This window comes from Bufo bufo, chromosome 6 (assembly GCF_905171765.1).
Source record: "Bufo bufo chromosome 6, aBufBuf1.1, whole genome shotgun sequence".
Lineage (NCBI taxonomy): Eukaryota > Metazoa > Chordata > Amphibia > Anura > Bufonidae > Bufo > Bufo bufo.
This window is the reverse complement of record NC_053394.1, coordinates 405612285-405624772: the sequence shown is the minus strand read 5'-3', so window position 1 is coordinate 405624772 and position 12488 is coordinate 405612285. Positions and strand designations below refer to the sequence as shown.

Sequence of the window (12488 nt, the reverse complement as noted above, 5' to 3'; positions counted from 1 at the left end):
TCTCCAAACCCAGATATGAAAAACAACCCCCACAGCATGATGCTTTCACCACTATGCTTTACTGTAGAGATGGTACTTGGCAGGTGATGAGCAGGGTCTGTTTTCCTCCAAACATGATGGTTAGAATTGATGCAATTGAGTTCAATTGTGGTTTCATCAGGCTGGAGAATCTTGTTTCTCACAGTCTGAGAGTCCTTTAGGTGCTTTTTTGCAAACATTCATGTGTTCCGTTCAAAAATTTGCTGTGGGGCCCATTCATTTCTAGTTACGCCACTGTCTAACCCTTATACAGGGTGGGCCATTTATATGGATACACCTTAATAAAATGGGAATGGTTGGTGATATTAACTTCCTGTTTGTGGAAAATTAGTATATGTGAGGGGGGAAACTTTTCAAGATGGGTGGTGACCATGGCGGCCATTTTGAAGTCGGCCATTTTGAATCCAACTTTTGTTTTTTCAATAGGAAGAGGGTCATGTGACACATCAAACTTATTGGGAATTTCACAAGAAAAACAATGGTGTGCTTGGTTTTAACGTAACTTTATTCTTTCATGAGTTATTTACAAGTTTCTGACCACTTATAAAATGTGTTCAATGTGCTGCCCATTGTGTTGGATTGTCAATGCAACCCTCTTCTCCCACTCTTCACACACTGATAGCAACACCGCAGGAGAAATTCTAGCACAGGCTTCCAGTATCCGTAGTTTCAGGTGCTGCACATCTCGTATCATCTGAAGGCAATCGTCTATGCTGTGAAGATACGAGATGTGCAGCACCGGAAACTACGGATACTGGAAGCCTGTGCTAGCATTTCTCCTGCGGTGTTGCTATCAGTGTGTGAAGAGTGGGAGAAGAGGGTTGCATTGACAATCCAACACAATGGGCAGCACATTGAACACATTTTATAAGTGGTCAGAAACTTGTAAATAACTCATGAAAGAATAAAGTTACGTTAAAACCAAGCACACCATTGTTTTTCTTGTGAAATTCCCAATAAGTTTGATGTGTCACATGACCCTCTTCCTATTGAAAAAACAAAAGTTGGATTCAAAATGGCCGACTTCAAAATGTCCGCCATGGTCACCACCCATCTTGAAAAGTTTCCCCCCTCAGATATACTAATGTGCCACAAACAGGAAGTTAATATCACAAACCATTCCCATTTTATTAAGGTGTATCCATATAAATGGCCCACCCTGTACTTTGTAAGATTTATAGTCTTTGGGTGATGGAAGTTCTTTTTCCTTTGTTTCTATAAAAGTGTGAAAGAAGGACATACATTCATGATGATCACTATTACCTTAATAAACTTACTTATATATTTTACTATTCTTAAAGAGATGTGGGTAGTCTCTCTTTAAAGAGTGTCTGAACCTGAAATGGTGTATTTGTTAGCAGAACCCCTCTTTAGCTCCTCCTGCTCCATAACATGCAGCCTGCTGCTGAAACATCATGTTCAATGTGACCGGTTCCCTTTAAGTGCAATGACCACAAAGAGGTGTTAATGCTAAACACTGTACACACTGACAGCATAGTCACCATAAGAGAAAGAGAGGCACTACTACGGACAGACAGAAGCTACTCTGTATCACAGAGTACAACACGTTAATGGAGGGCATGGACCTTTCTGATCTGGCTCTCCAACCTTATTTGATAAAAAGGAAAACTATTGCCTGGTACAAGAAGGTGGCGATATACCTGATACAGGTTGCTACTTTTAATTCTTATGTACTTTACAAAAAATCCCAGGCAACAATACGAGGATTGAAAATCAGTTGTGGAAACAAAGTCATCCTTAGGCCAATCGATTTTAGGCCATGCCAACTGCCCACTAAGAAAAAAAAACAGGTAAATGTTTAGTACCATCATGCATGGGCGGGATAGGAGAATGTTTTTTAGGTTATTTTGTCCAATAAATTATGCTGTGTGCAACATATTATTGCTTGAAATTTTATACTTGTTGTTTTTTTCTTTACATTTTTTGCGGCAAATTTCAACAGAAATCCCCCCATAAATCTATAGGGCCAAAGGGCAAACTATACACATTGAAGTGCACATTTGGGTGTGTATTAAAGGAAATGTGTTACCCACATTTTTTTCTAACAGTTAAAACCAGATAGTAACACACATCCTTTTCATCGAATCTCTTTTTATTTTCTGATTGTAGATGGGGTTTTTTATTCCATTTCCTGAACATGATTATGGGGGCGGCCATCTTGCCTAAGATGTTCTTAACAGCATTTCCAAACCATTAAAAAAAATTTATGGCAGCCCCATGGGCCATAGACACAATGGTCAGTAGAGGACCTCATTGACTTCTATGGGAGAGTATTCTAGGCATGCTGTGACCTGTGCAGAGGTTATTGTGCAAGGAAGGAATAGAAAAGATTTGACAGTCACCTATTGTGAATGGTGGATCCTGTCTTATCCGTCAGTCTAATCCTGCATATAATGATATCACCTCTGTGTAAGATAAGCAGGTAACTTCAGTAAAGTGATCTGTATGTAACACCCCAGAGTGGTGGTAATATTCTTTCACTCCGCTACTGTCTTTTATTGCCAACACCAATGTCATTCTTGTATTCATTTCCAGGTTCTTCACAAGTGTGCATTGATCTTACTATCCAGAAACTGTTATGTTCACTTAATTTGCCTGGTTCACCAGCAGGTGGCAGCATATATGGCAGAGAGAGAGAGATAGATAGATAGATACTCAAATAGAACGAAACTCACCATTCCATTCTCCCCCCTTTGAGCAGAAGTGGGCTAGTCCTGCTTCCTACCAGAAGGGAGGGGCAGCAGTGCTAGATTATTCTAGTTTAGTCTAGATAGTGAAGTATAAGCTAGGGCCTATAAGAGCCAGTGGAGGCTAAGCTATGCTTGCCATGAAAGCAAACAAATGGAAACAATAGCAACCAGGGGAAAGTGTTCTCCAGTTGCCAGAAGATATAACAGCAAGGGGAAATTGTTCTCCGGCTGGAGCAGGAGCCTCTAAAGGGAAGTAGCTTGTAGACCACTCGGACTCCATGCTAATTTACTTTACTGAGTGTCAGGAGGGGAACAACAGCAGAAGGCACCCCAATCCAAGGATACCGGAACAAACCGAAAGTCCAGTAACCAGACCCAATCAGAGTTTAGCACATCAGAGAGAAAGAAAGCAGAGTTATCAAGCGTGCCTGTCAGCCAAGCAGAGAAAGAGAGAAAGCAAAGTTACCAAGTTTGCCTACCAGTTTATGCCAAAGCCTGCTGGAACCAAGTAAAAGCCTGAAAATTGTTTGGATGCAAGTTTGCCCAAGTAAAGTTGCTGATGAACTTCATCAATGTCTGGACTCAATTTCTTCTTCATCCCTTAACTCAATCCCCTTTATTTTCTTCAGAGCCTAAGCCTGGGGTCCCACTGTATCCAGGTAAGAGCACAGTGACACATATAGGCTGCCCCACACCACTCAGCATTCCACTAAACCGGGGACACGATAGGGCCCTGGGGGGCAGCATGTTGCATGTACAGACCAAGAAGTGGTGCCTATAATTATGGTTCTTGTTTAAATATAGATATTGTAAAAATATATGTAAAATTTAAAATGATAACAGCACCAAAAATAACAAATATGTTAAACATAAAAATGCAATTTAAACAATACGTCATTTTCTGATAACACATTTATTTCAATGCAAATAATGCGAAACGGTTCTGAGCATGTGTGGTTTTCTGTTTGTAATTTTTATAGGAGCCATAGCCAGCCTCCCTCAATTTCTTGCAGGTATCTCTAAGAAAGACCCAGGCATATCAAACACAAATATTAAATATATAATTAAACCTTTCAATCCATATGTAATTCTGAAGGTTTCCTAAGGCCAAGAATCCTGATATATCATAAGTTCCCTGATAATAAGGACGTAAGTTCTTTTTTTACAAAAGGTGAATTAAGACAAAACAGTTTTTGAAGTATCTTTTGGATCTATGGATCATATGCCCTCTTCTCAAGCATGGGATGAGTTGTAGACATGTTGTGTGTGCCATGAATTACTTCTACTGACACCTTTGAGTTAAATGGAAGGAAGACTTTGATTGTCCCCTCCAGTGTAACAACATCCTGTATCTAAACAGCTCCAGTCTGTTTTCTGCATTACAGAAAAACCATATATGGAAATGTAGTTAAGCACACCATTGTATCCTGTATACACAATGGCGTCTGGAGTTTTACAAGGAAAATGTGTTAGATACATGATTCATAACATGATATACACACATATATATATATATATATATATATACACTCACCTAAAGAATTATTAGGAACACCATACTAATACGGTGTTGGACCCCCTTTTGCATTCAGAACTGCCTTAATTCTATGTGGCATTGATTCAACAAGGTGCTGATAGCATTCTTTAGAAATGTTGGCCCATATTGATTTGATAGCATCTTGCAGTTGATGGAGATTTGAGGGATGCACATCCAGGGCACGAAGCTCCCGTTCCACCACATCCCAAAGATGCTCTATTGGGTTGAGATCTGGTGACTGTGGGGGCCATTTTAGTACAGTGAACTCATTGTCATGTTCAAGAAACCAATTTGAAATGATTCGAGCTTTGTGACATGGTGCATTATCCTGCTGGAAGTAGCCATCAGAGGATGGATACATGTTCTCATTCTGTTTACGCCAAATTCGGACTCTACCATTTGAATGTCTCAACAGAAATCGAGACTCATCAGACCAGGCAACATTTTTCCAGTCTTCAACAGTCCAATTTTGGTGAGCTCGTGCAAATTGTAGCCTCTTTTTCCTATTTGTAGTGGAGATGAGTGGGGTCTTCTGCTGTTGTAGCCCATCCGCCTCAAGGTTGTGCGTGTTGTGGCTTCACAAATGCTTTGCTGCATACCTCGGTTGTAACGAGTGGTTATTTCAGTCAACGTTGCTCTTCTATCAGCTTGAATCAGTCGGCCAATTCTCCTCTGACCTCTAGCATCCACAAGGCATTTTTGCCCACAGGACTGCCACATACTGGATGTTTTTCCCTTTTCACACCATTCTTTGTAAACCCTAGAAATGGTTGTGCGTGAAAATCCCAGTAACTGAGCAGATTGTGAAATACTCAGACCGGCCCGTCTGGCACCAACAACCATGCCACGCTCAAAATTGCTTAAATCACCTTTCTTTCCCATTCTGACATTGTTTGGAGTTCAGGAGATTGTCTTGACCAGAACCACCCCCCTAAATGCATTGAAGCAACTGCCATGTGATTGGTTGACTAGATAATTGCATTAATGAGAAATAGAACAGGTGTTCCTAATAATTCTTTAGGTGAGTGTATATATATATATATATATATATATATATATACACACACACACACAAATAAGACATAACTCATATAGGATGATTTATGAAATCAACATATTTAGTATCTACTATATGTAATCAGAACAAACACAGAAATAAATCAAAAGGCATACAGAAGTAAAAACTATATATATTTTTAAAATATTGCACATGAAATTGGAGAAAACTGCATTTTCCCCCCTTTTTTGCCTTTTTGTAAGTTAAAAAAAGCCAGATAAGAAGACCCATAATATATACCACTAAATGAAAGCCCAGTTTCTCCTGAAAATAATACCAAATATACCAAACTCATGAGAATACATAAAATTCCCACAAATATATATTTTAAATAAAGGAATAGTAGAACTGCAAATTTACAGGGGAAAGGGGTTATGGACTGCTATCAAGATGTTATGAGATGCAGTTATATAAAGGTAAAGAGAATCTGTCAACTGGTTTGTTCTGTCTGATGTAAGAGAATCATAAACTAGTGATAGATCCGCTGATTACAGAGCAGGGACACTTACTTAGTTCCGTTCCGTAGTTTCTTAACTATCTCAGGGCTCGAGAACAGTATAGGTTTTTGGGAAAAAATAAAAGCACCTTATTGATGGGATATGAAGGGGTTAACCTCTTAGTAGACAGTCAGAAAGAGTAGTAGTAGTAGTTGTTGACTCCCCGACTACTCTGATGACCTGTGTTTCTACTATATAAAGACTGGTTGTCACTTGATCTTGTCTTTTTGTCATATACCTATACCTAGTATCTCTGCACATTGAGGGGATTCTTTACACTAGGGCAGACCCCATGGCTGTCCTGTCCATGGCAAGTAAGCTGGCAATGTTATGGCTATCTCTGCTGTCCGCTTTGCCAAATCCTTTTATGTGCAGGCACTGGACAGTAGCTGAATGAGCCCAGCGCCTACACAGAAGAGGATAAGGCAGGGAAGACAGATGTGAAGACGGTCCAATGAGTAAGCTACATGATTGTAACCAGCTACTTTAGCATGGACCAGGTGGTCGTGGTCTCTACACTATGAATCGAAAGACAGAGGCTTTCTGAGACAGCACCAGAGGTGAAGTAAGAACAGGTAGTCGAGACCTTCAGTTTATGGGCGTTTAGGAATTTTTGATTATGAAATTGTCAATCCTCTTAATGTTTAAGATGTGATTTGTGGATAAAACATGGGAATAAAAATGTTTTTCCTTCCGTAAGTTCTCTGCTTTGATAGAGCTAAGTTTTGGTTAAAGCTTCTCCCTGGGAGTATGAATTCTCTGATGTCTAGTAAGATGTAATTTCCGGCTAAAACATTTCCCACATTCTGAACATGAAAATGGTCTCTCCCCTGTGTGAATTCTCCGGTGTGTAAGAAGAGCTGATTTCTGGATAAAACATTTCCCACATTCTAAACAAAGAAATGGCTTTTCCCCTGTGTGGATTCTCTGATGTCTAATAAGATCTGCTTTATTTGTAAAGCATTTCTCACATTCCGAACATGAAAATGGCCTCTCCCCTGTGTGACTTCTCTGATGCACAACAAGTTGTGATTTACCTGCAAAACTTTTCTCACATTCTGAGCATGAATATGGCTTCTCTCCTGTGTGAGTTCTTTCATGTTTAACAAGATGTGATTTATCTGCAAAACATTTACCACACTCTGAACATGAATATGGCTTCTCCCCTGTGTGACTTCTCTCATGTATAACAAGTTCTGATTTCTGGATAAAACATTTGCCACAGTGTGAACATGAAAATGGCTTCTCCCCTGTGTGAATTCTCTCATGTATAACAAGATCTGATTTCTGGTTATAACGTTTTCCACATTCTAAACATAAAAATGGCTTCTCCCCTGTGTGAATCCTCTGATGTCTAATAAGATCCGATTTATTTGTAAAACACTTCTCACATTCTGAACATGAATATGGCTTCTCCCCTGTGTGACTTCTGTGGTGCATAACCAGATGTAATTTATCTGCAAAACATTTCTCACATTCTGAACATGAATATCGCTTCTTCCCTATGTGTGTTCTTTGAGGTTGAACACTTCTTCTGTGACATTTATTTTGTGTTACAGACTGTAATGAATCAGAAAACTGGACTTGGTCTAAAGAATCAGATGATGGATCTTTGCTGTGAAAGGCTTGGGGTACATCTGAGATAATGATATGCTCTTCATATGTATCTTCTGTGACTCCACAATCATCTGTTTTAAAATCTGAAGATATCAGATGTTCCACTGAGCTCCTGGGACAGTCATCTGCTAAGAGTAAAGCTGATTTTGTGTAAATATTATAACATTAATATTATATTGATATTTTATAACAATTCTAAAAACATTTCATAAAAATGTTCATACAAGTCCAAAGTGATAAAGCAACTAAACAGAAGTAACAGAACAGATCAAAATCTATCAGTAGACCAGTAGCCAGGACCAGTAGGTCATGATGTTGGATCACTAGGCTGTTGTTGTTGGTTCTGTCACCACTCGTTTTTAGTGAAATTCTCAGTGGTGAATCATAAAGGGACCTGTGAGTCAGAGCTATCACTGCCTGGTAGCAACATGAATTTTAGCACAGAGCAGGGTCATGTACCGTACAAAGAAGTCAATGGAAATGATTAGCAATTTTCCGCATAGAAGCCAGTAGTGGATAACAAAAAGCATATCAGGTACTTTATATTGCTCCTTACTTTATTTCCAGCTTTAGCTAAAAAAAATCCACATGAAAAAACAACACCAAAAAACAGATTTACAACTCCTGCCTAGTAAGTGATTGTTATTAACAGCACTAATATGAGCGCACCAGGGGACCCGAAAACTAATTTAACATAGTAAGGCTGAGTTCACGTCACAATTTTGCGTTCCGTTTTTCTGATCCATCAAATAAAAAAGAAAAACACGAGGATAGTATACTGTGTGTATATATATATACACTGTATATACAAGTCACCAGTACATACTAAATAGGAATGGGTTTACTACAGGGCCCAGGAAGATTAGCAAATTAGGGTTATTTAGTTTAGAAAAAGGGGGAGATCTAATAACTATACTTAAATTTATCAATGGTCAACACAGAGATCTCTCCCAGCATCTATTTTATACCCTGGACTATGACCCACCTCCTCCTCTTCAAACAGCTGATTGGTGGGGGTGCTGCTCTCTAAATAAATTATGGTGTACTAGCAGATGAGCATGCTATAGCTGTGAAGATACAATACCGGCTACATTGGAACTTTTTACATCAAATATCCGCAAACTAATTGCGGACAAACATTGACACTGTACTTGCTAATCATTGGCCACGACTCAGGAACTACAAATTACTAACCATATTAACCGTTGTCCAACACCATTGCGCACATTATTAACCCTCTAGATCAGTGGTGGCGAACCTATGGCACGGGTGCCAGAGGCGGCACTCAGAGCCCTATCTATGGGCACTCGCACCCTGGAAAAAGTCTATGGTGTACCAATATGCCTTAGACTTTTCCTTCCATTCATCAGCGCAGGGCACTCTATGAACAGCACAGGCAGGACACTGAATGTAGGCAGGCTATTATAGCTAAATGATAAAGTACATGGAAGATATACTATATTGGACTGTAGTATTCAGGTTTAATGGCCATGTTGGCACTTTGTGATAAATAATGGGTTTTGGGTTGCAGTTTGGGCACTCGGTCTCTAAAAGGTTCACCATCACTGCTCTAGATTGTATAATTTTATATATGTATTTTATGTTATTTTTAATGACTATTTTAGTGTGATTAATTGAGGTACAGTTCACTTGATTTTATATTTGACATATCAAATAAACCATTCATATTAATATATTGGCTGGTGCTCTATGTGATTTCCGGATGCAGTTGTGCCCCTCTCATCTATTTAATTAATTTGTTCTCTTTTAAAAGATTGGGGTCATCTTTTTAGGGGGAGCACCCATTCCTTGCCTATTGGAGGGTGAGCCATTCCAATCTACCCAAGTTTCTTCCAACCAATGTCGGACATTTTTAGCCGTGTGACATGTTCCATTCTCTTGCTGGAAGATCTCATCCGCCCCAGGGAAGGCAATCAACATGTATGGGTGTAAGTGATCTGCAATAATGGATTTATTTCAAACCCTAATTGGTGGAGAGTTTCTTCCACATGGATGAGTGGCCACGAAAACCTTTCCCAGACCATAACTCTGCCACCACCAGCTGTGTTCCTCCAGCAGTGGTTGCAGGGTGTTTCTTCTCCGATGTTTCTCGCCTGACAAGACAACATCCATCCATAACTTATCCTAGAAGTCAAACCTTTGTCAATCAGCGGAGGTCCAATTCTGATACTGCTGCGAAAAAAAAGGGGCAGAGACCATCCATCTGCTTCGGAGCCCCATACGCAACAGGGTTCCTGAACTGTCGTTTTAGACAAATGTCTGGTATTCCCCCGTGTGATTTTAGCAGTGGGCTTCTCCACCATCCGTGTACCCTCGTGCACCTTCGTAGCTGACGTTCATCTCTCACATCAATCGCACATGGTGCTTCATAGTTTCCACATTAGTTTTTCGCAATGGTGCCATTTGTCCACTCACCATACACTTTCCCCACAGCAGCATGAGAACAGTTCACACTGCACAGTTTCAGAAATACTGCCACCCGGGGCCTGAAAACCAATAATCATCCATTTTTACAACTCTGATAAATCACCCCTTTTACCCTACAGCTACGAGGTATATGTGTGCAGATAGCCTATCATGCACCTTATATACCCATCGAGCCAGCTCACCAAATGTAACTTCATTCATGAGCTACGTGCGGCTGACCTCGAAAGTAGGAAAGGGTCAGAATAATGTGACTCGACTGTGTAACTTCCTTTTGTTCGGGTGTGAAACTGAGGACACTACTGGGTTTATAAGTTGCATCTAGGATTTCAATGACACACCTGGTCACCTATAAAACCGCTCTGTACATACAATAATTGTCACTCCATGACTATCTTCACTAATCTGCTCCCTTAAGTGTCAACAAGGGGACTATTAGACAGCCGTCATTATTATTTTTTTTAAACAGGCAGCAATTAGTGATCAGTGTTGGATCTCTTTTTATTTTACCAGTATAGCTTGCCTTGGTGGTGGCTCTGCCAATAGACTCTTCCCAGCGACCAAAGATTCAAAGGTAAGTAAATCCTCCATGGCCGCCCCGTACTGCTGACTGAGCGTTAATAGAAGGTAGAGAATAGATTACAAACCCAACCTTCTGATCAACACTGCAGGATTCCTTGTAGTGGTAAAACTTGTGTGTTATTAAAGGGGTATTCCAGCTTTATGATATTGGTGACCTATCTTCAGGATAGATCATCGTCAGATTGGTGGAGGTCTGACTCTCGGCACCCCCTTCAATAAGCTGTTTGACGAGGGTAGTGGAAGAGCAGTGTCTTCTTCACACAATTTTATTTAGTGATTACTACTCACCTGGGCTGTTATCTGTAGGAATGTCCTCTATACTCTGCTCATCCCCCCTCACATCTGTCTCTGTAACATATATTATGTTCAGATCGTCACCCGGCTTCACAAGCTGTGAAATAAATATTTTAAAGGTCATCAAACAGTTGGAGAAGTCGTGTGGAATGTTTTATATGACCAGAAAAAAAATCATTAAAGGGGTATTTGGGTTGTGATAAGTTATCCTATCCACAGGATAGGGGATAATTGTTAGAGCAGTGGAGGTCCTACCAAGGGGACATTCACCAAGAATGATGGCCTTGTAACCCTTTGGGGCTCCCAAAATAGTGAGTGATAAATTAGCCATGTGCACCATCACTGCATTTATCTGTAAGAAAGTTCCGGACACAATCAAGTACAGCGCACAACTATTTAAGGAACTTCCAGTGTGAATGCCCCAACTTGCCAATTTGTTAATTTCAGGGGGCCCCCAAGATGTACGAAGTCGGTGCGAATTAAGAGGTCAGTGGACGTCTAGTGGTAGGGCACCCATCGATCTAATGGTTATCCCCTATCATGTGAATAGGGGATAACTTGCCACAACCCCTTTAATTAGCACGGTGGACAAAGTTGAAATGACAGCTGGAGTTCTCTGACCCAAATATCTGCTGGTCTCCTGTATAAATCCAACCTGTTGGTTCCTTATTCTGACCAGCAGTCTCCATAACCAGAAAATTGTGAGAAGATCCAGACAACATGTAATGTCTATGGTCAGCTGTAATCCTGCCATCTCCACCTTTCTAATTATACAAGGATAAAACATATAATACTGGTGGATAAAACAGGACTGAACACAAGATCTTCACAGCCTCTACAGATCATAGGGGACATTTCATGAGACCTTATCTCCATCTACCTGATCATCCTGTGGGACATTGTGATGTTCTTCTGAACCATCCTGTGGAAGAAGAGGACTGGGACATCTCTCTGGTGTTCTTATCTCTTCCTTAACTGTAGGAAACACATCCAGTGACTAAATTCATTCCTTACATACAGATAATGAGAGGACGTGTGTATTTAGTCATGTCTATTACCTGGTGATGTGAGGGGCCGGTGATCCTCCATCATAACGTCCTTGTACAGATCTTTGTGTTCTTCTAAATACTCCCACTCCTCCATGGAGAAATAGACTGTGACATCCTGACACCTTATAGGAACCTGACAACACAATGATACAGTCATCACCCCCGATCCCTTCATAGCGTTCCCGCATAATGTCCCAGCATTCCCAGCAGTGTCACCTCTCCAGTCAGCAGCTCAATCATCTTGTTGATGAGTTCTAGGATCTTCTCTCTATTGATTTCCTCATGTATCAGGGGGTGAGGTGGAGGCCCTGTGATTGGGCTCAGGGTTCTTCCCCATCCTTCAGACACAGGGTCCTGACAGCGCCCACTAGAGGTCTTCTTCACTACTGTGTAGTCCTGGTTATGGAGAGACACAGTAATAAATATCACTCCATACATCTCCAGAGTCGCTCACCTCTCCAGTCATGTCCATCTGTTAGTAACATAGATAAGATGATGTAATGTGACGTCATCAGAATCTCTCACCTCTCCAGTAAGCCGGAAGAGGATCTCTAGGGTGAGATTTATTAAACTCTCTGCCATCTTGTCCCTGTCCCTATCCATCCTTGAGAGGACCTTATATAGAAGATATCCACTGAGTGGATCCTTTATGGAGGAACC

The 12488-nt window shown here is 40.6% G+C and overlaps 1 protein-coding gene across 1 annotated transcript; it reads right to left on the bottom strand.

Moving 5' to 3' along the window:
- Positions 1–5472: 5472 nt before the first annotated feature.
- LOC121004506 (gastrula zinc finger protein XlCGF17.1-like) lies at positions 5473–11057 on the bottom strand. The gene is made up of 2 exons (XM_040436770.1): positions 10774–11057; positions 5473–7598 (listed from the first exon to the last, which is right to left on the bottom strand). Exons 1-2 carry the CDS (start codon positions 10901–10903, stop codon positions 6571–6573), a joined length of 1158 nt encoding a protein of 385 aa, XP_040292704.1. The 5' UTR covers positions 10904–11057; the 3' UTR covers positions 5473–6570.
- Between the last annotated feature and the right edge of the window lie 1431 nt (positions 11058–12488).

Bases quoted from the DNA above. Each gene is read 5' to 3' on its own strand.
- LOC121004506 (XM_040436770.1), bottom strand. From the start codon at position 10,903: ATGACCTTTAAAATATTTATTTCACAGCTTGTGAAGCCGGGTGACGAT. The intron at 7,599-10,773 runs GTGAGTAGTAAT...ACACAAAATCAG, and splicing joins TCCTACAGATAACAGCCCAG to CTTTACTCTTAGCAGATGAC.